The 27645-nt window shown below is 39.8% G+C and overlaps 1 protein-coding gene across 2 annotated transcripts in view; it reads left to right on the top strand.

The window, feature by feature from the left end:
- Nucleotides 1–27645, top strand: part of LOC134536979 (heat shock protein 75 kDa, mitochondrial) — a 44566-nt gene that overhangs the window by 2749 nt on the left and 14172 nt on the right. For both annotated transcript variants that reach the window (XM_063377101.1, XM_063377100.1), the window contains exons 2-10: nucleotides 1897–1998; nucleotides 5611–5693; nucleotides 13225–13383; nucleotides 15745–15816; nucleotides 21902–22068; nucleotides 23131–23240; nucleotides 23742–23815; nucleotides 25386–25548; nucleotides 26994–27107. In XM_063377101.1, the coding sequence (XP_063233171.1) occupies nucleotides 1897–1998; nucleotides 5611–5693; nucleotides 13225–13383; nucleotides 15745–15816; nucleotides 21902–22068; nucleotides 23131–23240; nucleotides 23742–23815; nucleotides 25386–25548; nucleotides 26994–27107 (1044 nt within the window). The remainder of the gene's footprint in view (nucleotides 1–1896; nucleotides 1999–5610; nucleotides 5694–13224; nucleotides 13384–15744; nucleotides 15817–21901; nucleotides 22069–23130; nucleotides 23241–23741; nucleotides 23816–25385; nucleotides 25549–26993; nucleotides 27108–27645) is intronic.

Raw genomic sequence — 27645 nt, 5'->3', positions numbered from 1 at the left:
ATGCTTCTAAAATGTAAATGTAAACAAAAATTTAGAAAACAATTTTATACATTCAAGCATTTTTCAATTGTTGGTACCTATACATATTTAAAAAAAAATTATTAAACATGATTTGTCATAGCTGTCACTTTTTCAATCAAAAATATTTCCTGATTTTAGCCTTTCCATGTTTGGGTGGTAATATTTAGATCTTTTGTACTTACTACAAAACTTGTGTTCCTTATACAACTAACCTTTGCAAAGTTAACTATCTATAAATTTGGTTAGTTTAATTATTATTTATGAATAATATGGTATAAGTCTCAGCAATTTCTCAAATTTTTAACATTAAGGTAACATCCCCAGTAATGGACCAAGCTTCATGTGTCTTTTGTGAGGGGGGGGGGGGGGGGGGTTGACTGAAGAGTTTAGGCTGATGTGGAATGCCTCTCATTTTAATGGGCAGTCCAAAAATTTAAAATCGTAGACCCTTGAAAATCATTTTTTTTCTTTTTTTTTTCTTTTCATATTTCTGATGTCTTGAAAAGTCATTATAAAAAAGTTATGGTTTTTTATCTGATGTTTAAAGTTCTAAAGTAAAAATAAATTACACTCAGTAGGTACAAAAGTACAAAAAAATGTAAAATAATACATTTTTAAAGAAAAAAAGTTAATGACTTCAGAGCTCAAATGAAGACACAAATTGATATACGTATTACATAAACTTGTATTTTGCAGTGTTCAAAAATAACAATTGACATAAAAATATTATTATTAAAATTATGTACGATCTCCAAAGCTAAAATCTTCATTGAGACACATAATATTGCACATTGCCTGGTAACAGAATCAATGTGTACATCATTATATACAAAACTCACCAAGTGACAGTAAATTGTGCGTTATTTATAAACCAAATTTGACATTACATTTTTACACATATTTACTGTTTTTAAAAGCTGATGTTTGTATAATTAACTTGTTTGTATCTTGTATCTTAGTGATGAGATTTTTTTTAAAGTAATTTTTAAAATGAGAGTTTGGGAAATTAAAATTTTATTTTATGTGTACCCAAACAATCAAGCATCTACCTCTTACTGTCCATCATAATTACCTACCTGATTTTTTCGCTAAAAACTGATTGGCGAGACATGAGGGATAGTATTTTTACAACGCACAGAATTAAAAGGGAGTTCATCTGTTTTACTTTTATGTCTAACCAAGGCATTAAAAAAAATATTAACAAATTAAATTAGAGGTATGTAGGGCCTATGTGGTAATCAATGGACTTTTAACTTTTAAAGCATCTTGAAAAGCCATTGTTTTAAACTAATGTTTAGGCATAAAAGTTTTTTTTAATGTGTGTTGCAGTATAATATTATTTATGTTACATGAATTTAAAAAGTAGAATTTGTGCTACATTTGTTTACAAATACAATTTTTTAACTGCTATGATATTTGGTTGAGAATGTTAGTTAGAATGTAAATACTATTGATCAAGTTTTTAATTTGTGTTGTGGATATTGATATATGTGTACACTTGATTGATTCATACCGTTTTTTAATGTTTTATACAAGCTTTAACGAAAAGATAATACTTAATTCCTGGGTTAGAAAGTCAACTTAGAAAATTTTTTATTTATATTTTGGTGACGGCAGGAGAGAGGTTTGGTACAGTCACTTTCAAAAAAAAAGTCAGAATTAATGCTTCATCCATCCTCTTGTCAAATATAGTCATTCCATTTTACCCACGGGATCCAAAGAGAAGTGAAGCTTTGCTTCGGAGCGCAAGTCTGCTCCTGCGTGAAAATGCCGGCTCGCGAGGAGCTCTCCGGCATCGCAGTATTTTGTTTCCGTCAGCAACTGATTCCACGCAGTTCTCGAGAGTGCGCACGTGCGGATGTGCCCTTGTTCCAGCCGGCAGGGGGCAGATCCGCGTCCTCAGCACACAGCACGCGGCTGCCTCGGACTCCGACGGTCGCTACCACAACATCATCCGAGATTCCGAGAAGGCCACCGGTGGGTTCCCATTTCGTAGGACGCACCAGCGATCGAGGCTGTTGCTTTTGCACATGACTAGAGACCGGAAAAATTTGCGGATTCATTTCGTGATAGGCTGAAATTCAAACATGTGTACAATTATGCTGGTTCTGCTATTGGCTCGCAGTTTAACTGGAGCTCTCTGGGCCAATGAGAGACTATCGACCAAAGAAGCTACCCAATGGAGACGCCTCACAATTTAGTACCCAATGAACACGCGTGTTTACTTTGAGAAATGCAGAGGATAATGGAGGCTATCCTAGAGGTCATTGAATCCGCAAAGTTTTCCGGTCCCTACATATGACGCATCTGGAATACACTTTTGAAACTGTGGGTGCATACTCGGGACATAATGGAGGAGGGGAAAAGGTCTGTTAACATAGTTCCTTACGTGCTTCTGTTTTTCACTAGTGTCGTCACCAAGCAGAGCAAGCCGTTCAAGTGCCCAGGGCCACGCACCTAGCAGGGGCCCCATGCCACACCTTTTCGAGTTTTATCTTTTTTTTTCCCCTTTTTTCTGTAAAACATACAGAAAATAATAGGATGAGGAAGTACTTAATTGTTATAAGCATATGATTGAAAACTCTGGTCAGTAATTTTTTTTGCTTTCAAATGAGTTTTAGAAAATATTTTAAAAATTTTTAATTCCTCATAATTTCACCAGAATTTGATAGTTGGCTTATAAAACTACTCAAGTATGAATTATTGTCAAAATGAATTTCAACATTTCTAAACATAAATTAGCAAAACCATCGAAAATTAAAAATAAAATAAAATAAAAATATAATAAAATAAAAATAAAATAAAAATTTTGTTTTGGGCACTTTTTTTTTATTTTTTATATATATATATATTTTAATTTTCTAGATGAGGGCTTCCCGAACTAGTCTATTCTATGGTTTAGCATGTTCTGTAATCCGGCACCGAGCAAGCCACTTGCGTTCAGGGTTTTTATGGGGTGGGTTTCGGCTGTTTACCTTGAGCACCATGTCGCATAACTATGCTGCACATTTTCATTTAACTCCTGAGTTTATTTTTACTGTCGGTTTCCATTTCGGTACCATGTTTTCCTGTTTTCTAAGGGGTTATATTTGATATTTGAAGTATTTCACTCCTGGTATTCCCGTTTAAAAAACCATACCAAAGTTCAATAATCTGGCAACATCACGTGCCAGATTAAAGACTTTCCACTGTACAGTGGATCCCTGTTGTGTGTAAATGCCAGCGATACATGTGCACAATACACAAATCACTTCACCATACCTTGCTACTGTGGCATTCCATATGACAGGAATCCAATGATTCTCATTCTACACAGAAACGGCTCTAGCGATGAACAAAGTATTTACAGACATATGTTATTGTAATTCATACATATTCTAATGTTCTGTATATGCACCCACAGTTTTGGCTTGTATTTGAGATGTACCAGTAGCAGATCCAGAGGGGGGGCTAAGGGGCTCGAGCCCCCTCCAAAAGCATCTGGGTCCACTATTGTTTTAGTGTTTGCCTCGATAAAGCCTAGCCTCAGCTGGGTCAAGCCCCTCCCAAACCAAAATCCTGGATCCCCCACTGAGATGTACCATGTACAATCTAGTGCCAGGGTGGCAGATATTCAAATAGTGAGGACCTAATACAAAAAAAATTAAAAATCCACCTGGACAACTTGCAACTTAGATAGTCTTAGTAGTGTGGTTTGTGATAGAACGGTGGTATACACAACTGAGCAATATATAGTGAAGTCACACCTCTATCAATAGCATTGAAAAATTATAATTTACAAATTGAAATTTTGCAGTAATGCGCATTCAGCCATATAAAAAGGTTCCCTGTAAGTGTTTCAGTATACTACCCAAGCCTTTTAAGGCTTGAAGTACCCAGCTGACCTTGGTCTCACTAGCACTAGCCTAGTGTGTTGTAATACATGTGCACAGTATATTTAATACCTAAGGTAGCTTGCATGCATAGAATTATTTTTGCTTGTTGAACTGAAGCTTAGAAACATTAGGAATGGAAAACCAGTTCTTGTTTCAAAGGCCCCAGTGTCTACACTTCAGGCACTGAACTGCCGTACAGTTTCGCGTAGAGCTGCGTAGAACTGTGGAGCTGTAGAATAAATGAATGAATGAATAAATTAGTGTTAAACATCCTGTCAACTTCAAAACAGCGGTGAAAGATGGATGTAATGGTGGAGGTAACGCGAGTACCCCAAGAAATCTCAACTGGCCCTTGGCGAAGTCTGCCTTGCGGAAATGTGGAAGTGTTAGGCTGTGACGCTACGATTTGACCATTAGGAAGTCTAGGTTTTCAGTTCAGTCACCTGTTTATTTGGTTAGTTCACAGTAATATATTTATGAAGTTTTTCAAGTAATCCGTCCCTTAACTGGTTGAATGCTTGTGCTGGTCTTACTTGCCAGTAATCTGCTGCATAAATTCCAAGTTGCATCTGCCTTCTAAGTCTTTACCTTTTACATTTCCCAATTTTTGTAAGTTTCCCTAGTTCCGTATCTTGTAGCTGTGGAGACATTACATTATTGGCTGATATATTTGAAGGTTGCAAAATTATGTTTGCAGTATGTGAGGTATTTCATATATGTAATCTAAAGTATTGGAAACTGTGCAGTATGATTTTTATGTAAAAAAAAATATATTATAATCTCTTGAGCTGTTTTATTAAACAATGCATGCTAATCACATTGCAAAGTCAGGTCGGCCATCTTAGTATATAAGAGTATGTGTGATGTATTTTAATGTTTTAATGTGAACTTGTGGTTTACCCAGCACACAAACAAAACATTTTCCTTGGTATTAGGTACTTGGCAAACATATGACAGTCATCAATGCTTTCAGGTTTTTATTAAATCAACATGTTTGGTATAATTTTAATATTTAGTTTGAAAAATCACTGTGCGTTAACACATTTCTGAGCTTGCACAAATAAATATAGTAAACAAAACCTTGACAATACACAAATAATAATTGTATTGCCATTCCACCAGTCTAGCCATTTTTCGAAAACAAATATCTGGCAATCATTTCAGTAAAGTTTGTAAAATAATGTGTAGGCACACCAGAAAACTGTAAAAATAAATTGACCAAAAGCGTTGTTAAAAACAAAGCAGAAGTGATGAAAAAAACACAGTACTAAAACATAATAATGGTGTAAAAAGTCTTTGAAAAAATTTATGGCAGTTCAAAAATTTTGTATCAAATGTTAGTTTTTGCTTTTCCCCTAAAATTTGCATTCTCTACCCTATGAATTGAACCTCACGAATGTTAGGTAATTCTGAAGTAAGTTGGTGCTCATCACTTTTAATGCTAATCTGGAGGTTTTTTTGAATTCCACTTTTGAGAAAAATCACTAATAGTTGTATTTGAATGAAATTTTTTTACATTGTGTGGTGAAAAGTACAATTGGCAGCTAGCTTAGGAAAATTATCACATTTCTTAAATGCCTTATTAAAATTGTAATGACTCAATTGGTGACTCATCGAAAGTTCAACATAATCGGCACACAGATACAGACCCAACTGCAATGTCAGTTTGGGCACGTGACGGTACATTGTCTGCTAAACTGTGTTCCTTTTCCAGGAGAAAGTGCCAAGCATGAATTCCAAGCGGAGACACGCATGCTACTGGACATAGTCGCCAAGTCTCTGTACTCCGACAAAGAGGTGAGTACGTGCTACACATACGTATTAATTGAAACTCCCATCCTTGTGCGAAGTTGTGCCGTGAAATGCATCTTTTATAAGAAATAATTGAAGAAATTTTGCAATCCATGTATAACATCGAAAGGTACTTGGCTTTTGGTAAACATTTCTGTAAAGCCCTTTGACATGGCCTAAGTGAGCTTATTCTCATTGCTGATCTTAAAATTTATCTAACTTAATGTCTGTAAAATCACCCGAAGTGCATTACTTACTTTGTAGCACTCGTTCCAACAAATATAATTATTGTGGCATCGCCCAGTCTCACAAATGTATGCAGCATGCAACAAAAGACTGCACACACTGTTGTCTGCTCGCTTACTGCCACGTAAGGAGAGGCATATAGGCACCTAATGTGTGTGCCGGTGGTGCCTTTGGATCTGCCTTACATCAGCCCAAAAAAACAAACTAAACAGTAATCGTATCAATTTATGACATGTTCACCAAATGCTTCTAAGATTTCAGTCGACAATTTACTATCCTAAAAACTACTATAAAAAAAACCTGTTTTAGCTATTGTTTTCACACTAAAAAAATACTTAGTATTTTGGTGACTAAATGTGAGTTTTTCTACTATCATTTTGATATTAACATCTTGCTAAAAATATTTTTCCTGAACTAAATTTACACGTTAATCTTAGCAGTTTCTAAATGACATCCTGCAGTTTTGCAGAAAAAGGCCAGGTGGCGGTATTACGGAAGGTTTGAATTTAAATAAATTATTTTGTTTAGGTATCAAATTCGGTAATATATCTACTTACAGGATGTTAACAAATTGCAGGGCATAAAATTAAGGGGTGGTTGGAAATGCCACAACAAGCAGCTTTGGTTAAGGAACAGATGTTCGGAAATGAAATCCCGCAAAGTCACGGGCGCCAACAGTAGCTTGCAAATTTGAATTTGACGGGCTTCAGGGAACCACTCCACTGGCTGAGAGGATGCAAGATCACATATCAGTGACTCTGCTGAAATTTGGTGTGCATCACCCTTCATGACAAGAAATTCCCAGTCTTAGGCTGTCGCTGGTCAAGCCATACGAACGTCTTCCTATTCGGTACACGTCTGTTGTGAAAGTGCCCTTGGTCAAAGTGCACCACCGCTGCTGCAATTTCTTTTTGTCTGGCCATACGCCACTAACATATTGACCATCTTTGCGAATGCTAAGTCTGCTGTGCTGTTCCTGTTTCTCAAATCTGTAATCGCAGCATCGAACTCACCAACAGAAAGCACTGCACTAATCGCCGAAGCCAAACTGGTAGACATACCACAACCAACCCATCCACTCTGCTACACCAGACTGCTGGTAGCTAGTGTTTGACTGTCGCGGAGCAGTGCTGGGTCACGCTCTATGTGTTAGTACATCTACTGTAGTATTGTCTCCAAGTGCAAAGTCCTGAATTGGCACAGCCGTTATGTAAACGTCTCTCATGGGACTCCCGGTGAAACTAGCATCTACTGTAGTATTGTCTCCAAGTGCAAAGTTCTGAATTGGCACAGCCCTTATGTAAACAACGTCTCTCGTGGGACTTCCGGTGAAACAATTGTGTTATTTTCTAAAGTTTGTAGTTAGTCACATTGACAGTTACTGTGTTTTCAGTGATTATGTTTTCAATAATGATAAAAGTCTTAAAGCTTTGTGTGTGGTAATGTTAAAGTGTGTGATAAATAATGTCAATTTGCTGGACATTTGAAAATTTGCTGTCCATTATTGTCTGAAATGTGTTTTTTTTTCCCCCATACAATATTAGATTGTAGATAACATAGTATATTAAATAGTTCTTACGTGAACAACTACGTGACAGTTTTGTTCGCAAGTTAATGGTGGTACATGAACAGAAGATGAAAATGAGTCAATGTCACTTGTCCTCTGGTGTTGAATATGAACAGTTGGCTCAAAGTTCTGCAGGGCAAGGGGTATGAAGGGAGATAAGTGAAATAACTTTACACATTTGTGAGTACCGTAGGAATTATTTAGAGAAGATGTGGGGTCTTTAAGGATGTATTTGGTACATCACACTTACTGTGTAATTCCATGGAGCCTAGGGCAAACAAACCTTAATTTGAAAAAAATGTAGTCAAATTTGTTAAACTATGTTCTCAAAACACATGGAATGTTGTGTATTTGTATTTCTTGAATATCCTCAAGTTGTCTACTCAGAGTAATTGAATGGTTCTGTAGCGTAGTCATTGATTTGCTTTGATTAATCTCGAGTTTTTTTTGTCAATACTGGAGTCTTGTGGAATCCTTTGCAAACTGGGGCCTGGGGCAGTGTGCCAACTTCCCCCCCACCCTTCTGGTTTGGCCTGCATAAATGTCTCTGGTTACGTAACCATGGTGATTCACGTGAACCAGGGTGATTTGAAAGGGAGCCCTACAAAACCACAACCAAAATGGCACATCCTGTGGAATACACATAGTTTAGTGTTCTGTCTGAGGGAACAGTTATTGTTAGATCCGAGGACTGCAAGCGTCATAGGAGCAACTAAATGCGACATTGGCTTGCACGTCACATTCCACAACTTATCTATACCCTGGACACCTTACCTTCATCAGAGCTCCAATGCGAGACTTGGAAGGGGGACTTATCATTTTATGGCGCAATGAAAACTGGGATTTGTTTCAACATTTGGTGCCATATTCCAAAAATAAAAAACGTATATATTGAAATGTCCATTTTAATCTTTAAGGGTATCCTAAATTATTTGTTCCTATAAATTAATGTTATTTCTCATGATTTCACTTATGTAAATATATTTGAAAGTACACTATAAAAAGCTATAAACACAATTTATATCACTAATATTCACAATAAATAAATGTTTTTAATTATATGGACCAGTATTCATTATCAATCATTAAATGTCGGAATGAGATTTACATGTAGTTCCGCACCCGCCGCTAGAATTCGCTACCGGAGCAGCTACGTCGACTGTCAAATCATTCGATTTGCAGAACCAAAATCATTAGATATGTAGCGCCAAAAGTTACACAATATAATGAAACTTCTCCGGTAAAAAAAAGAAATATCCAAATCTGTCTTGGACCTAATTTTTAACAAGGAATGTTGCTTTAAAATTCGGCCTTGAAATTTTATTCTCTTCGCGCCAAAAGAAGTTTCATTAAAAAAAAAAATACTAACCCAACATTAGACCGGGAAAATTTCTATCTGTGGAATACGCAGTAAGGCTCTAATTTGCAAGTTTCAGAAAGAGTTTTAAAATAATTATGACTACCCTTTCACGTGCGGCGTGTGTAGACACTAAGACGTAATACGTTCAGTTTTAATCCAGGACACATATTAGTTCACCAAAACACGTACAACTTGCCGTGAGTTGCGGCTGTCAAAAACAAAATCTATAGTGTACACCCACTTAGCTCGTGTCGTCACCACAATCGGATGACTGTTTTAGAAAAGCAGTCGAAGAAAACGCTATCATGGCCAGCGTAAACACACATTATGTTCATTGACAATTACAGGAAATGTCTAACTTCCATAGAAGGAAAATCCAGAGCGCAAAAGTTGAACAGCTTTGGCTAAGGATGGCTGGGGTATAGAAATCGCTCTGCAGTTCCACACACACAGTCTGCTGTCACGATGCGTACGAAAGAATAAGGCACATAAAATTTGCCACATCGCTGACACTTACTGGTTAAATGGGTACGGGCTCATCAACGGGTATCGGCGTCACAAAAGTTTCAACCGACTCATAATTTCAATGAGAAGAAAATTCAGTATTTGCATTACTAAAGATATTAGGAGTACAAAACAATATACATCGCAGTAACGCCACCAACGCTTCTTGAAGGGCAAAATGCGTACCAAATTAAAAAAAAAATAATAGTTCCAGAATGCCCGATTACCGTCAGTTAGGCTACGTAAAAGGTTCCGCGCCTAACTTGGTCAGGCTTGGTTGCGCTGTAGTGAAGTCCAGGACAGCCAAACTGGCGTGGCTGCTATCTCCAGCGGTGGACAGGGTGGTTGCATCCAACGACGCCTCATAAACTGACCGGAGCGCAGTATCGCTCGCCAACAACACTTCGAACCAGGCTCGATGGCAGCGCCACCGTCGTGGTCAGGAAACAAACACGCGCATGCGCCGTAGCTTCGTGCGCGCGCCAACACAGCCGTACCAACACAACAAACCAAAATCTGTTAGGTCTGACACTAAAATCAATTAAGAGTAAAGACGCAAATACTTTGTGGATATAAATTTTTTTTTTTAAATTACTAATATTAAATAACAAATGAGACATACAGAAAAATAATAAACGGCAGGGTGTGGCAAACGCCTCAGCATAGCACATAATGTAATGGAAAGCCAAGTTATTAATAGTGACCAACCTCAAAAAATAGTTTTTTTCTGTGAAATAATGATAGGCATTTAGCATTGAATTATTATTTTTTTTTCTTTTCAGAATGACTACCACTGTAATTATACACTCTTGGAAAAATTAAACTTAAAAAATCAAAACTTAATATTATTTACGATGGTTTAAAATAACATTTTTAATTCTGTAAATCTGGCAAAAATGAGTGCAATTTACTCTACTGCAATTCAGATGGACTATAAAGGCGATAATGCAGCGACTGCACCGGCAAGCGACACCTTTGTGCCAGCGCTGGTGTGTCGCCGAGTCACAGTTGTCGACACACGTCCGTAGCGTAGTCGGGTGCTCACTGACGGACGGTGCGGAGGGTTCTGGGTTCGAGTCCCGGGTAAGGCATGGGTGCAAACTTGTAAACGTTTAAATTTGTTATCGATCTGTCAACTTCAATAAAACTGTCACACTATCAGAAACAATAAGTAAAGAAAATTCAACACCGGCTTACGATGCGAGGGGTTCTGAGTTCGAGGCCCGGGTATGACATTGTAATGCAGATATTTTTAAAACATGACATGATCTTGAGATCGCATTAGAGAATAATGACCCTCTGACAGCAGGCTTCGTGTTGAATGTCAGCCCCTCCCCTCATTAAAAAAAAAAAAAAAAACAAATTAATGCCGCATAGCTTTATACTTATCACAGGCCATACTTTATAGCTTGTACGATGTCAAAACTAAAAAAAGTAATTGAGTGTACTATTATTTTTAGTTTATTTTAATGCATATAATACATATTTTTGTCTGTATAAGTTATAAGTATTATACACGGGGGCGCGGAAGATTGCCATACTGGAAAACTACCATAATGTCTGACTTCCGCCTGATCTCTTCGAAAAAGGCGGAAAAGTACCATATGGGTCAATAGTTTGTGACTAAAATTTAGCTGTCAATAATAATTCAGAAAATATATACCGATAAATGGTTGAACACACAACATCGGTATACAACCACGCACTGACTGATACACACTTAATTCAAATATTGTATGTATAAAAGAAAACTTTTTTAAGTTTTAAATTTTTGTTTGAACTTTATTTATAACATGTTGGAATAATAATAATAATAATAATGCTACAGTTACTAAAAACTAAAACGCTACAAAACTAATTATATATATTTTTATTTTTTTATTTTTTTTTGCAAAACTCCGTTCCCCCGGAGAAACCCCCGGAATGGCCACCGCATGGGGAGCCCAGGAAAAGAAACGGGCTCCCCATTTGGAAGCCACCTGGAAGGTTTTTTTCTGTTCCACCCACCGTTTCTTTTGGTAGCCTGACTTGTTACAAGGGATTGTATTCCTACCAGAGAAAATGCCACCATTTCATCTGGGCAATCCGCCTTGGAGGAGCCGGGGCGCGAACCCGGGTCCTACAAGTCACAAGGCAGGCGCTCTACCACCAGAACCAGAGCGGTAGAGCGGATACCTGCTTTCTTCTTAACACTGACATGATGTTATTACACGAGTTTACTGTAGTTTCGTGTATCATTAACACGTGGAGTAACATCTAACCTCGGAAACGAACAAATTTATGTGTTCTTATGTTGTTCGTTCAGCATGAATTATGTAATTTCATAATTGTGAAATATAATTTGTATAACTAGTCTAGCAATTTTTTAGTTACTTTCCTGCAAACAAACTTACAATCCCGCTGTACAATAATTATATAGACTAGTAAAAACATATGTAAGAGCTTGCACTGTCGATGGTAAAGTTATTTTGAAATAGATGTTAGATATTAAAAGAGTGTGTTTAGTTAAAATATGCGTGTGCTTACAAGCATGAAGTTATTGTACAAACATTTTTATTTATTTGGTTTAAAGTCGCAGAAAAGTTAACTTTTTTATATTACTTTTGGCTTTCTTTTGCTTTACCGTGCTTAATACGCGCAGCTAATATTGGGAAGCTATTTGAACAGCTGTTTGCAAATAGGCGTTGTCAAAATTTTAAATTAAGTACTAAATCTATGTTCGAACCTTTCCTTCAGTTTAACAACTTAAGTAGATATAATAATTTCGCTATGAAATTAAATACTCCATACATACTATCCGGAATTCTCTCATTATGGTAGTTTTCCAGTATGGCAGTATTCTGTCGCCCCCATCAAAACAGGAGGAATAGTGTCATAATGGAAAATTACCATATTTATTTAAAGATCGTGTTTATTCGTATACATTGCTATTTCCTATAATCCGTTTTTAGAAACAATTGTTTCTACTAGTGCGCGATCTGTTAAGTTGATTTATGACGAATTACATAAAATCACCGCCAGAAGTGCTATCGGCAGCCTTTTAAGTTAACCTAAGAAACAGCTAGGGGGGTTAACAGCGCTACCTAGCTACGTATTCTATACGTTACTTCGAGAGCAGTGCTGTTGTACTCGTTGCATATATTAGAATTCCGCCTCGCCCTTTGAAATTATGGCAGTTTTCCGTTATGGTACTTTCCCGCCTTTTTCGAAGAAGCCGGGCGAAATTCTATCATTATGGTAGTTTTCCATTATGGCAGTCTTCCGTCGCCCCTTATACACTGTAAAAAAAAATTGTTTGTACTATTACAAGGATAGTCCTTGGAAACACGGTTGTAAAATTTGCAATGCATAGCTTAGTACCTCTGGCAAATTTAAAAAAGCTCTGCCTTGAAGTTTCACGAGTATTATCGTTTGGCAACCGAGTTTCCAAAGATTTTCCTAGTGAAAAAAAAAATAGTTTTGTATGGTATCAAAAAATGAAACGTTAACGTGATGGTGTCTACTGTCGGCGCAGTGTGAGAACAGGGACATGTGTGTGTCCAGGGACGTAGCCAGGGGAGGGGGGGGGGGGCTTCGGGGTTCAAAAACCCCCCTCCCCTTAGCACCAAATCTTAAATTAATTTCTTATTCATCACTCAAGCAAATTTCATATTAATTTTAATAAAATTTTTACCATTACAATATTTAATTTTAAGTACCGAAAACCGCTAAAATAGCACTATTTTACACGTTAAAATCCAAATTTTCCCGGAGGAGGACCCACCGCTTTAATACGGGGGGGGGGGGGGGCATGCTTCTTAACACCCCCCCATACACAAATCCTGGCCACGCCACTGTGAGTGTCACGTGTTGCCGTGCAGGTGTTCATACGGGAGCTGATCTCGAACGCGAGCGACGCCCTGGAGAAGCTGCGCTACCTGCGGCTGGAGGGAGGGCAGTCGCAGGACCCCGGGGCGACCGGCGGGGCCCTGGAGATACACATCGCCACGGACAAGCAGCACAGGACACTCACCATCCAGGCGAGTCCTTCCCGCTCAACGATGCAGGCTCCCGCCAGGGCAGTCGTGGTGTCATCAGGATACCAGCTCCGCCAAGGCGGTCGTGGTGTTATCAGGTTACCAGCTCCGCCAAGGCAGTCGTGGTGTCATCAGGATACCAGCTCCGCCAAGGCAGTCGTGGTGTCATCAGGATACCAGCTCCGCCAGGGCGGTCGTGGTGTTATCAGGTTACCAGCTCCGCCAAGGCGGTCGTGGTGTCATCAGGTTACCAGCTCCGCCAGGGCGGTCGTGGTGTCATCAGGTTACCAGCTCCGCCAGGGCGGTCGTGGTGTCATCAGGTTACCAGCTCCGCCAAGGCAGTCGTGGTGTTATCAGGTTACCAGCTCCGCCAAGGCGGTCGTGGTGTTATCAGGTTACCAGCTCCGTCAGGGCAGTCGTGGTGTTATCAGGTTACCAGCTCCGTCAGGGCAGTCGTGGTGTCATCAGGTTACCAGCTCCGCCAGGGCGGTCGTGGTGTTATCAGGATACCAGCTCCGCCAGGGCGGTCGTGGTGTCATCAGGTTACCAGCTCCGCCAGGGCGGTCGTGGTGTCATCAGGTTACCAGCTCCGCCAGGGCGGTCGTGGTGTCATCAGGTTACCAGCTCCGCCAAGGCGGTCGTGGTGTCATCAGGTTACCAGCTCCGCCAAGGCTGTCGTGGTGTCATCAGGTTACCAGCTCCGTCAGGGCTGTCGTGGTGTCATCAGGATACCAGCTCCGCCAGGGCGGTCGTGGTGTTATCAGGATACCAGCTCCGCCAGGGCGGTCGTGGTGTCATCAGGTTACCAGCTCCGCCAGGGCGGTCGTGGTGTCATCAGGTTACCAGCTCCGCCAAGGCGGTCGTGGTGTCATCAGGTTACCAGCTCCGCCAAGGCAGTCGTGGTGTCATCAGGTTACCAGCTCCGCCAAGGCAGTCGTGGTGTCATCAGGCTCCGCCAAGGCGGTCGTGGTGTTATCAGGATACCAGCTCCGCCAGGGCAGTCGTGGTGTTATCAGGATACCAGCTCCGCCAAGGCAGTCGTGGTGTTATCAGGATACCAGCTTCGCCAAGGCAGTCGTTGTATCAGGATACCAGCTCCGCCAAGGCGGTCGTGGTGTTATCATCAGGATACCAGCTCTGCTAAGGCAGTCGTGGTGTCATCAAGATACCAGCTCCGCCAAGGCAGTTTAACCCCGTCGTGGCTATGCTACTGCCGCGCCTTCAGCTGACTTATGAAACAACTAAGATAACCGGAATAAAATACAAACCAGAGACGCCATGTTGACGCCATGTTGGATTCAACAGTTTTTAAAAGCTTTCAAATTCGTTGACATTGCAGGTCATCCGGAAAACGTGCTCGTAAATTGGTAAATATAATAAATTTAAAAAAAAAAAGTGCGTGGAGTCCAATAGCGACAGAAGTGTAACTTCTCACGTATTATATTATTAGGTAGAGGAAACATAATTCTCTGGCTGAGGTCGCAGATCCATGAAATATAGGAAACTATGTGAGCGCGCGCAATTATTCAAGTATGCAAGTATGCTAGTGTGCAATTATGCTGCGTCATTCGTATCTTCCTTGCCGTCTCCTCCTCTTCCGGTTCCTTCCCCCACCACGTACCTAACTATTCCGCTCATGCGACCGTAATTTTCGTAACGCTCGAAAATTGTTGCCCCCTCAGCAGACAAGTTTCACTTTAAATTAGACGAATTTCGAAAGAAAATAAAATTCTTTGAGGTGAAAACGGAGAGAATCCGCACGCAGCAAGTCACGGCTCTATGCTTCACTGTCTCCGTGCTACGCAAACTAGACGGACAGTATCTTTCCTTTATCAATATAGATTTTTTATCCTAATAGCATTTAAGTGTAATTTTTGTAAGCTATAATATTTTTTGTAAAGATCACTGTAACTTTAATTTCATTTTTTTAAAAAATTCGTGATCTTGTATTAATTTCTGATGTTTTATCATTAGATTTCTAATTTATCTGATTAGTCTGTATTCTTTTTGCCAAGTTGGTTAGTTTTAAATCTAAATTAAACAAGTTACATTTTTTCCATTAATTAAATTTATCTTTAATGTCTTTTCGACTGCAAAAAAAATTAAATAAAATTATTTATAATTAATCAACTATATTAACATTAATAACTACATATGTTTTGTAGCAACATCATTATGTACATAGTTAATTACTGTTTTCTGGAGGTTGGGAGACGCAGATGTAAATATTTTTGGGTATCCTGTGTACTGATATTTATTTAAACAGCGTAAGTATAAAAAATTTTGTATTTTAATTATTTCTCTTGATTTAACATGTGGTTATGTTACAGTGATTACTTTATTTATTTTATTTTTTTCTTTCAGGATACAGGCATTGGTATGTCCAAGGATGAACTGATAGCCAACCTTGGTACGATCGCTCGTTCTGGCTCAAAGGTAAGATGAAATCACGCACTGTTTGTAGGTTAGAAAGTTCACAAAGCCAAAGTGTAACTTCATATTAATTACTGGGTAAATGAAATATTAACAAAATGGGCAGTATTTTAATAATATAACTTGTCAAAAGTAAGGTCTAAAGCCGAGGTTTAGTATTTTTTTTCAGTCTTTTTTCTATTTTATTGGAGCCATTTTATTATATAGTTTAAAAATTTCGGTCTGCTAATCAAATGATTTCGATAGCGGCAGCGAATTCTAGCAGCAGACGCGGAAAATATGAAACGTAGTTGAAAACATAATTTTCGTATGTTTATCACGCTTTGTACCATTTTAAAGAATTCTGCGTTAAATTACGTGTCCGAGTTTTTTTTTTATTATAAAGGTATTTGAACTTGAGAACACGTGAATTGGCTCGTTACCGAGGTTAGACGTTACACATCTCTGGCGAGAACTGACTCACAATTTTTTTTAAAATTTTAATTCAATGGTCTGCGCCATGTTGGTTAAAGTCACAAATTTAACTGAAGTGTGTAGTGCTTGCATTGGGAAGACAAGTGTTAATGACATTTTTTTTTTTTTTTTGTGAAAGTGACTCGCGAAGGAAGCCGATCGATCCAAAATGCTCGTGTAAGGTGCGGTTGGCGTAGCTAAGGTGACTGACGCCCCTGGCCAGGATTGAAATTGGCGCCCCCCTCTTGGATTAAAAGAGAGGGGGGGGAGGGTTCAGTAACGCGAAACCGTCGCGGCGGCGGCGGCCCCCCCCTCCCCTGCTCTAGCGCCCCTGGCAGGGGCCATCCTTGCCACCCTCTTGCTACGCCACTGGTAAGGGGTCGTCCAATAATCACGTGATGTCTTTTTAGCAAATTTTTAACCCCCCATCCTCCCCCCTAGTGATTTGTGGTGAGGTTGTAGACTTACCCCCCCCCCCCCCCCCCCCCCAACAAATCACGTGTATTTTTTCGGTACGAAATATTTTTAAAAATTTCAGAATATTATCTTTAAATATAGGTATACTCTAATTTAATTCTGGAAAATTAAGCACAGCATGTATATTCGGCGCCAAAATCACAGTCTTACTGGCGACTGGAAAGCCGAGCCGGGCGGGGATTTTGTTGCCAGGCTACGGCGAGTCAAGGTCACGCGTCGCTTTTCGGTTTAGTAGAAATCGCGTGAAAAAAATAAATACACGTGATATCTCTCTACACCCCTCCTCCCCCCTTGTGATAATTCGTGATTTTTCCGAACCCCCCCCCCCCCCCCCCCCTTTTTCGAGCCTCACGTGATTAATGGACGATCCCTAAGGTGGAATGCACTATGTGTGGTCGGGCCAAGAAGTGTGGCTCGGACAGTATACGCAGAGAGCGCAGAGAGAGGGCGCGCACTGACGCCAATCCCTTCATTTGTCGGCCCCCGGAGCTGGACGTGATCATCCCGCCAGGGGGCAGGGGGGCAGGGGGCAGTCCGGCTCCGCTGCTAACAACCCCTCGGCTGACGAATGGGGCGGCTGCGATTGCGAGGGTGGGCCGAGCGGGACGGGTAACAAACCCTAGAGTGAATGTTTCCAGCAGTGAGACATTTGCAACGACACCGGAGGACCAGCGCAAGGTCGCCGAGACGCCATCTTGAAATAACCGCCACGTCTGGAACTATTTGCGTTGAATATATATATATACTGTATAGGAGTCCCGAGTGGATAGGATTTACTCTACGTCTTTCAGAAGCGTATGATGAGCAGCTTGGGAACTTCACCGCTGCAGTGCGGCTGCCGTAATGCCCTGTATCGTCTTAAGTTGTTATTTACACGTTAGAGCGCAGCCCTGTCGCCCGCTGTCATTCCCCGCACCCCCATCTATCAATCACTGTATCTCAAGGTCGTTCAACGGGAGGGGGAAGGGGTGTTTGAAGAGTTGGACACTTGTCCGCTAGGGACCACCACAAGTCGATGCCCCTAGAGATGGTGGCGATTGCGGCGGTGAATTAACCAACTACCTCAAAACCGTATTAGAAATTTTAACCTGGGCTGGCGACTTCTATACAGTATATATATTCAAAGCTATTTGTGTGGGGCACCACGTATCAATGCGCACATCAGCTGACATTTTTTTCCAAGTGTGTCCATAAAAGCCCGGTGTGCAAATTGTGTCGTCCTAATTTTTTTTATCCGTCGGACACTGATCGCTGATTGGTCCACGTGACCCTCTGACGTCATCGGTGGTTGTGGACGATGGTCCGAATCTCCCTGGTCCAAATACGTTGGTCAACTCGAACATTTTTTCCCCCCATGCTGTGTCCTTTGGTAGCAAAGAAGAAGAACACTCGTGATATTTGCTTGTTTCCTGTAAGAACGAACGATGTGGTTGGTTTAGGAATCCAAGATGACCGAGACGAAATACGTATAAGTGCTGTCCGTTTGCGACCGGCGCATTTCAAAGGCCGAAGACACGAATTCAAATTTGGCAGTGTATGGGCGGAATTCATTCATTAGTATTTACTTTTGCCCTACCGAATAACTGAATTTAATTAAACTCTTACAACTTTCTTTAAATGATTCATGCAATGGGGAACCTTGATTCAATTCAGTTTTTTTTTGGACATATGCCATTGCAGTTTTGCACTAATTGTCATGGGAAAAAAATCTTAAAATAAAAATTAATAAAAATATGACGATAAAAATTTCACAGAAAACAAGACTGAATCGGCTGATGTCGGACAAACGGAACCAACGATAAAACCAAACAAGTATTATGGACAACACAAACGACGACAGCACGGACAAAATATCATACATCATAAGACTTCCGTTGAAAGAACTTAGTCATGGAAAAAAAAAATACAACAACACAGACGAAACACAGTGGGTTAACAACGAGACAGATTAAATGCAGGCAGACAACAAACCTGGACAGCGCAGCAAACATATAAACACAGCGATGAAGATAAACAAGTACAATGGAAAACACAACGACGATAGCACTGACTGACACAAAGATTTCCAATGAGAACAGTTGCGAAGTTTCGGGAACTTGACAACTTACAACTTTGTAGTCAAATTACTGTGTTATAAGAAGTTGTAAAATCTTTTTATCGAAGGTGGTGAAGAGAGTGGTGAAATTGGGGAAGCCTTCATTTCACAGACGAGAGAGTAAAACCCGAAGTTCCCCGAAGTTCATGTTTTTTTTTTCGTATCATTAATGTAGCTATCCTAACCAAATCAACCGTCCACGATGTTTTAAAGTATTTATAATGTAGCTAACCTAACCTAATTGACCATTAGTATCCTTTTATCAACACCGCCATATTTATTTACAATGAACCAAAAAAAACCGAAGATGCACGATCGGGCGTTTGGCTGCATCGTCTGTGAAAAGAAGGCTTCCCATCCCCCGGCTGTGCGTCCGACTCTGGCATCGCGGTCCTCAGAGTCCGCGCGCGGTTGTTTGACGTGATAACGTCTTATAAATCGATGAGCGCCGGCTGCACGCACGAAAAATTGTCACGTTCCGCCTGAGCCGAGCGTGCAAGAACCTGGCCAACCACCGTGCGAGAAAATCTTCTATAATAATCAAACAGGTTAAGGCGGGCTTTTTATAAACTAATTGTTCGTGATTATATTTAAACAAATTATTTAAATTAAATTTGCACAAACTGTAAATAATATTTGAAAATTAAAAAAAGTATGCAATTTTTCATCAATGTTTTCTTATGACGTTATCACGTAAAATTATCGTCCGTAAACCGACTTTACATACATTTGCTTCATTCTGATCGTAATCAGTTTTTTTTTTTTTTTTTTTTTTTTTTTCACTGTTCCCGTACGCATTGTTAGTGTTTTCCCCCCCGTTTCAGGTTTAATACCCGAAAAAAAATTAGCTTTAACGGGACGGCTTATGTTGTGGTACGCGCCGTTCCCCTACAGACTATCCAATTTTCCGTGGTGATTCGTAGTCCTTCAGTGACGGGAGCGCTAAACCCTCCTGTTTGCGACGAGCCGCGCGGGGCCGGTGGGCAGGGGGGTGACAGTAGATAGGACGAACTGAATCCTTAAAAATTGGATCATACCATGTTTCACCAACATCATGAAAAAAAAAATTACAAGTTTTGTTCTCTTTAGTTTATTACATGTCCAGTTGTTATTAATTTGTGTTAATCCAAGTTGCAGTTACAGTACTTACTAGAAATTACTTCTATTCTAATTATAAATAGTTTTAAATTAATTTAAGTTAATTTTTAGTGAAAGTAGGCCTGTACTACATTCGGCTGTAATTTTTTTTCGTTGTCAAGTTGCAAAGAAATGGTATATGATCGCAAGGGTTTTTGTTTACAAATTTAAGCGAACGATCATTACTATGTGAGTGGCGCCTCTCCGTTTACTTACTCTATGGTCGGTGGGTGCGTGTCGCCCTCTCGTATCGACGCCTCTCCCCGTCATTTGTCCGCGTCTTCAATCCCGGCCGTTCCCCTCCCCCCATCTACCTTGACTGATCGCCCCTCGCGAGGGGGGGGGGGGAAGGGAAGAGGGAGGGAGGGAGGGAGGGAGTCCCTTCGCCCCTTCCTGTTCGAGCAGCGAGATTGCGAGATGGGCTCAGGAAACTGTCAGGAGGCGGCATGCCGTGACGTAGTTGAAGTCACTTTTCAACGTCTCCGCCGCCATGTTGTTCCGCGCGTAACACGGCGGTAACGGTGCTTGATAACGTCAGACGATGAATTAGAAGCTCCGTCATTAAAAAATAGTTATTTGGAACTGTGCACACAGTTCGAAACACTACATTTCAGCCAGAGTTTTAGAAGTCTGAACAATATGATGCAACAATTAAATGAAGGGGGAAAAAAAAAGGCTTCACACACTTACCGTGTAATCATGCAGACGTGGCGACCCCTGGCTCAGGGGTGGACACTTCTTATGGAGCAGTGAGCCAGGTTTTTTTTTTTTTTTTTTTTACATTCAATATGCCTAGTCGAACCTTTGAAAAATACACCAACAAGGATAGAAAATCATACTACTTTGAAATGCTGTTCTCTGATGTGACATCATTAAGACAGCTAAAAAGTATACCTATCATTAAGACAGCTAAAGTATACCTATCAAAGTCCAAAAAAATTAATTCAGGGCTGGCTGCGACTCCACATGGTAATGGAAAAGAAAACCCTATTTTTCCCATACTGTTTTGATACACATTTAAACTATTTATTGACTTGCAATATGTCTGTCCTATTTTAAAAGCATGCCAAAACCACTTATTCATGCTTGTAGAGCAATTACAAATGGGAAAAAAAAACAAGTGAAGATTCAATAGCATCGAGCATTGAGTGTCCACTCTGAATTAGTACTTTATCTATGGTGGAGCTGAATATAGAATGAATGAATGAGAGTGGGGAAAGACTAACACTGTGATCATCATGTTCCACGTGACCGACAAAAGAGTTTGTTGGGGACGGGAATGCGTAAAAAGAAAATCACTGATATTTGGGAAATGATCGGCACACACACCCTCCCCCTGTAAATGCTGCAGATTGGTCAAATGACAAGTTTAAAATCCTAATACTTATAGTGTTATTTATTTATTTTTTGGCCATGTATACAGTGGAACCACAGCTGTTACGGAACACTCCAAGGTAGTCCAAACCAGTAAAAAAAACAACAGCAACTACTGGTCAAATCACGCGCATGTTGTTTAAGACCGGAATATGTGTGTTCTCTCGAACACAGTGTAGAATTAACAAAAAAACAGCATCATCGCATCCAGCCTGCTTTTTAGATGAACCTGCAAGATTTCCGCTTTTCAAAAGGGAATTTTTATTTGGGAGAGTGGGGGTGAGCCCTTTTATTCTGATGTTTTTCCGTGCTGTCTCTCCAAAAAAAACATAAAAGGGGTAGGGGAGGTGAGTCTTCAGTCCTTCAAGTACCATTGGATTCATCACTGTCTCGTACCCAGCGAAAACTAAATTGTGGACGTTTTGAAGATGGTATGCAGGATTTCATTTCGGGGGGTAGAGGGTTTATAGAAAAATGTTTTTTGCTTTTTTGATAGATATTTTAGGATTTCGGCATCGTCCTGTGTATGCCCCTGACTGTTGCTGTCTGCAGGCGTTCTTGGAGCAGCTGAAGGGCAAGGCTGGCGGCGAGGAATTGTCCACGATCATCGGGCAGTTCGGGGTCGGCTTCTACTCCAGCTTCATGGTCGCGGACAAGGTGGAGGTGTTCACCAGGAGCAGCCAGCCCGGGTCCGTGGGTCTGCGGTGGACCTCTGAGGGGTGAGTCCCGTCGGAGCGACTGGCCCTGTTGCTTGCAATCTGACCACACTGTGCTGCATTCACTCAACTGTTGCACTGTTTCACGTGATAACACATAGAGGGCAGCTTGGTATATTTATATAGATATGCCCACTGCCTTATTTATCTTGTCTTTACTCGAGAACTTTGTAGAAAATAGAGATGATGAAAATGTGTATTAGTGTATCAATTTAAAGTTAACCAAGAGTTTAACATACATGTGGGTCAAACCTGTTATTTTCATGCCTACGTACTTTTATCATTTTATTTACATTTCAGGTACGTACTTTCAAAGTAAATTAACGGAAAACAAATTCAACAAAAACGGTGTCCAAGACGAAATGATATAAACCCTCAAATAAAAAGTTTGTTTGGAAATACGTAATTATTCTCGCAACATTACAGTTTGTACTCATCATGCTTCTCATTGGCTAATATTTGTCACATTAAGATGGGGCTGTCTGACCTCAGAAGTTCAAATCCGCCAGCTCTGGTAAGATAGGTCTATTGCACACGATGGTACCGTCAGCCGATGACGTCATTGGTCGCGTGAGCCAATCAAATTCCGTATCAGCATCTGCACCATCAGCTCCACATCGGACAGATGCGACTGCGCGAATGTGGCAGGGCCTTTATCGTCAAGGCCGCATCGTAAGCTGGAGAATAACCACTGAAAAGTGAGGAGGCTCTTTTGAAATTGCTGGCAAATCATTTTCGTGCTCTTAATCCGACTTGATGTAAGCTTTTGGACATACGCCATTGCTTAGCACATGTATGTCTTTAGAAGAAAACTACAAAAAAAACACAAATGACAAAAAACACAAATTAAGAAAAAAATTGCTGTAATCAGGATTTAATGCCACACAATACTCCACAACAGGAATATGGTCTAACGCCACACAATACTCCACAACAGGAATCTGCTTCATGATCAGAATTCTAGGAATAGTTTAGTTTCTCGTTGCGAGCGGCAGGAACAACAGGCCATCCGCAGGTGCCGTCTGGTTGTGTGGTGTTGTAGTGGTGGTGGTGTGGTGTTCTCAGGACTGGTACCTACGAGATCCAGGAGGCGGAAGGCGTGCAACCGGGCACCAAAATCGTGCTGCACCTTAAGCCCGACTGCCGAGAGTTCAGCGATGAAGAGGTGATAAGAGGTACGTAGTTGCGATGTTCCTCAGCTCCTTTTGTAACAGGGTTGGCTAATTTAAACCACAATGGTTTAAACCAAGTGGTTTAGTAAAAAAAAAAAAAAAAATAGTTATTTAAATAATTTTTTTTTTTTTATGAAATCCAAGTCCACTCTAAAAACAGCAAAAGTATGCTTATTAATGTTAATGGAACAAAAAATTATATACTAATCAAAATCTTATTTAAATTATCTGGATAAGTTGTAAATCATACCCAGTTATAAATATTACTCTAAAATTAAAAATATTAATTATTACCCTTTCTGTGTTTGAAGTGCCAGTCAGATGTGCTGATTTGCTGTGGATTTAAGTTCTTTGATGATATAACTGTTCTGGTTCAACATGAGTAAGTGGTGAGCACTTTTGCTAGATTGTTTCTACCTGGCTTGTCAAAAAGTCTTATTGTGTGTACTATCATTAAATATAATGTTTTAATTTTTTCAATTTGTGGAATTTTCTAACCAACAGGTATCATCAAGAAGTACAGCAACTTCGTGGGCAGTGCGATATTCCTGAACGGCGAGCGGGCCAACGTTATCCAGGTTAGTTCGTGCAAGCTTCCTACGCCTGCTGCATTATTCACATGTCATCTTCTTCTGCAGTCTCACTTGAGCTGTCTTCAGAGCTGGAATATTTGAGTTGGAAAAAAGAGCTGGCAATATTATTTTACATCACTCGTACCATCCTCCATTTCTCATCTCATTATGCAATTTTTTTCATGCGAGCCTGCATGATGGTCTCATCCGTGCCTGTCATCGCAGCAACTGTCTTTGGCATGAGAGTTGATGTGCGTGGTGGTTGGAATAATCTTGAAAGTGGGAAACATGGCTGACGTTGCTTGTGCTCTTGGGCACACCTGGTTCCACAATGCAACCATCCACACTTCATCCATTGGCCAAGCTGTCGCGTGGCGAAGCTCCCAGCTCCACTGAACACGAACCTAGTCCTTGCTCAACAGTGTCTCTGATGGGTAGGGACCGGAAAAATTTGCAGGTTCAATGACCTGTAGGATGAACTCCATAGTTCTACGTACACTCGGTCAAATGCCACCCACTCATTGGCTGCTGTCTTGTGAGACGTTCCAGCGTAGCAGCCTGTGATTCGATTGGGTGTTTCTCATTGGCCGAGAGTCATCCAGGTGAGTTGTGAGCCAATAGCAGAGGCAGCACTGAGGTATATCGATTTGCATTTTAGCCTATCGCTATATGAATTCGCGAATTTTTCCAGTCTCTACTGATGGGCCTCGGAATTTGCTTTGCATCAAAAAGTAACAAATTTAAAAAGTCACAAAAAGGCCACCTAAAGTCGTTTATTTTCTGTTTTGAGTCTCAAAAGTGTCTCACACAAAATCTAAAATTATAAGTCATCATAAGAACATTCCTGGTTTTAATTTTTTTTTTACTGTGGTGTGATATTTGATGGAAGTAAAGTATTGGAAGTATCCAAAACAAAAATAATTCAAAACAATTAATATAAAGAAACTCCCATGACCAACTTTGACTCTTCTTTCTAATTGCAGAACATATCTGGATGCTCTCTTTGTTCTATAGTCTTATAAAATCAAGTGTAATTTTATGTCCTTGCTAACCCTGGTGTGAGAGTTCCTCAATTGTTATCCACCCTGTGTACTGCCCTTCACAACAGTGACCTTATTTATAGACTTATTCATAACTGTAATGAACTTGATATGCGTTTTTGTTAAGAAATTTACGAACTTAGTAAGTTAACTTTTTAGTACTTATTACCCAGCTAACTTCTTCCATTTAGTGCATCACGTGTCCGTCAAAATGAGGTTATATTTTGTGAAATAAATATTAAGAAATATTTTAGTTTCATATTTGTTGAGTAATACACTATATTAAAGAATGAAAACAATTTTAAAAAATTATGAACAGCAACAAAATCTCCTTTTTTAAAAATGAGTTTGAACATAAAATAAAATCCATAATAGATTGTCGCTATTGATGAGGAACAGTTTGCTGATGTGAGCTAAGCCTTTGTGTGGCTCATTTAAGGGTTGTTCGGTCGCTGTGATTGTAATTGCCAATGGCGTTGCTACTTTGCCTGTGTTGCACGTGGTGGTTGAGTGGCTGCTGGTGTGTGCCCTTCCAGCCGCTTTGGCTGATGGACCCGAAGGAGGTGACCCCGCAGATGCACCAGGAGTTCTACCGCTTCGTGGGCAACACGTTCGACTCCCCGCGCTTCACCCTGCACTACCGGACTGACGCCCCGCTCACGCTGCGAGCGCTGCTCTACTTCCCCGAGGGGAAGCCCGGTGAGGCACACCCCACAACTGCTTTTTTGACGTGACAACGCCTAATAAATCGATGAACGCCTGCCTGCACGCACGAAAAAGTGTCCCGTTACGCACATTGTCCTGTCACGCTGTGTCCCGTTACGCTCATTGTACGCTTGCGCCGCATCTGTCTCTCTTCCGCTCGATTGGAACAACCATCGATTTGGCCTTTTTCGAGACACATTAAACTTGAAACACTCCCATTTGTTTCCTACTTTTCCTATCATCGTCCTATCCTCAACAGAATAACACAGATTGGAAGAAGTTAAATAGCAAACACGTATAAAAGTTATAGTTAAAATAATCTGTTTGTTAAAGTAATAAACATATTTGAATTAATGAGTGCAAATAAAAGTAAGTTTATCAATTAAATTGTAGATTTCATTTCACTCCTTCTTTGTATCCATACAAAATAGTGATGATTGAATAAAAATGATTCGATTTTATTCATAAAAGTATGCAATCATGTAATCAATGTTTTGTTTTGACGTTGTCACATTAAACTATCGTCCGTAAACCGACTTTACAGACAACCGATTTTTTATTTTTCTGTTCTGTGTACAAAATTATGTACATTGATGGTAAAAGAAAGAACTAAATTGTTATTAACAAATTATTCAAAGTGCTGGGGTGCACTATTTTGAAGTGAAAACCTCTCAATTTCAATTGATTTTTAATGATTTCACATTTTAAAAAGTTTCAGAATTTATATTCCCATGTATTATGTTCTAATGTCACAGTAATTTGATCATTAGAATTTATAAAATCAACCCATGTATAATTTAACAGGAAAAAGGATGTTAAATGTTTTAAAATCATCATAGAAATTTATGTTTTAAATTGATTGTGAAATGTTGTTTTAATAATGTATTTTCGAACTTTCCCATTCAAGGGTCCTCGAACTCACACCCCCTTTATCTCTGGTGGTTTTTCAGTAAAACAAATTTTGAAAATATGATTAAAATGTTTTAGTATTGGATGTCTTTACTAATTTTAATATTGTGTACGTAGAATAGTATGTTTAGGATTTGTGTAAATTTAAAAAATATTTCAGGGTTTCGTTTGACTGAACCATATGTTAATGGAATTAAATTTACGTTAATTATTACAGTCTAGCTTGCCGTGGAAGTGAATTCTTCGCAAAAGAGCATTTGTTCAAATGAAAAGCGTCCTGGCAGTTATAATAATTTTGAGTTAAAAAATTAAAATTCAGATATTGTTAATTAAAGATTGGAACTTGTGTTTTTTGTGATAAGCTGTGACATGATCAGGAACATGAAACAAAAATAACGTAACTGGTGATGGTAATGGATACTATGTAAATTACTGACTTTGAATGTCACTACTGCAGCGACAATAATTTGTCGTTTTTGGTTGGTTTTTTTTTGTGTGCTGTGCCAAGAGCAAGTGTTGAATGATTGCAGGTCTGTTCGAAATGAGCCGCGACACGGACATCGGAGTCGCGTTGTACAGTCGCAAAGTGCTCATCAAGAGCAAGGCAGACAACATCCTGCCCAAGTGGCTTCGGTTTGTTAAAGGTTTGTCGCACGGTTTGCCGTCAGAGGTTTCAGTTCATTTGTATTTTTTTAGCACTTATCATAAGTATTGATCTTAGTAGGTGGTACATTGTTTGCCTGTGACAGGTTTTTGTTTATGAAATGTTTTTTCAAGTCATTTGTACGTTCATCAGTTTTTCATCTCCATTTTTATCTTCCAATCTGCTAACCCCATATCTGTTATGATAGCATATAAGAGAGCCTGTGTCTACCTCTACAACTCTGTACATCTGTATCTGATAATAAGTTTGCTATCCACCAATGTATGCTATCTACCAATCTCTTTTTCTTTTGTTACATTGTTGGTAATAATTGTGATCCAATAATCAATAGAGAGGTATACATGTTTGCAGTTTACCTTGCGACCAAAATAATTCACGAAATTTCTGTGTGTCTAGTCATTGTAGTTGCATCATACTGTATTTATGTCCAAATATTTTTGGGTTTTGACATGCACATCAAAATCAGTTTTTTAGTCATTTAGTAGACTAGTACTACTAACTGTAAACAGGTGGTGCTA

Source organism: Bacillus rossius, chromosome 11, assembly GCF_032445375.1.
Source record: "Bacillus rossius redtenbacheri isolate Brsri chromosome 11, Brsri_v3, whole genome shotgun sequence".
Classification (NCBI taxonomy): Eukaryota; Metazoa; Arthropoda; class Insecta; order Phasmatodea; family Bacillidae; genus Bacillus; species Bacillus rossius.
This window is presented reverse-complemented; position numbering and strand designations above follow the sequence as displayed.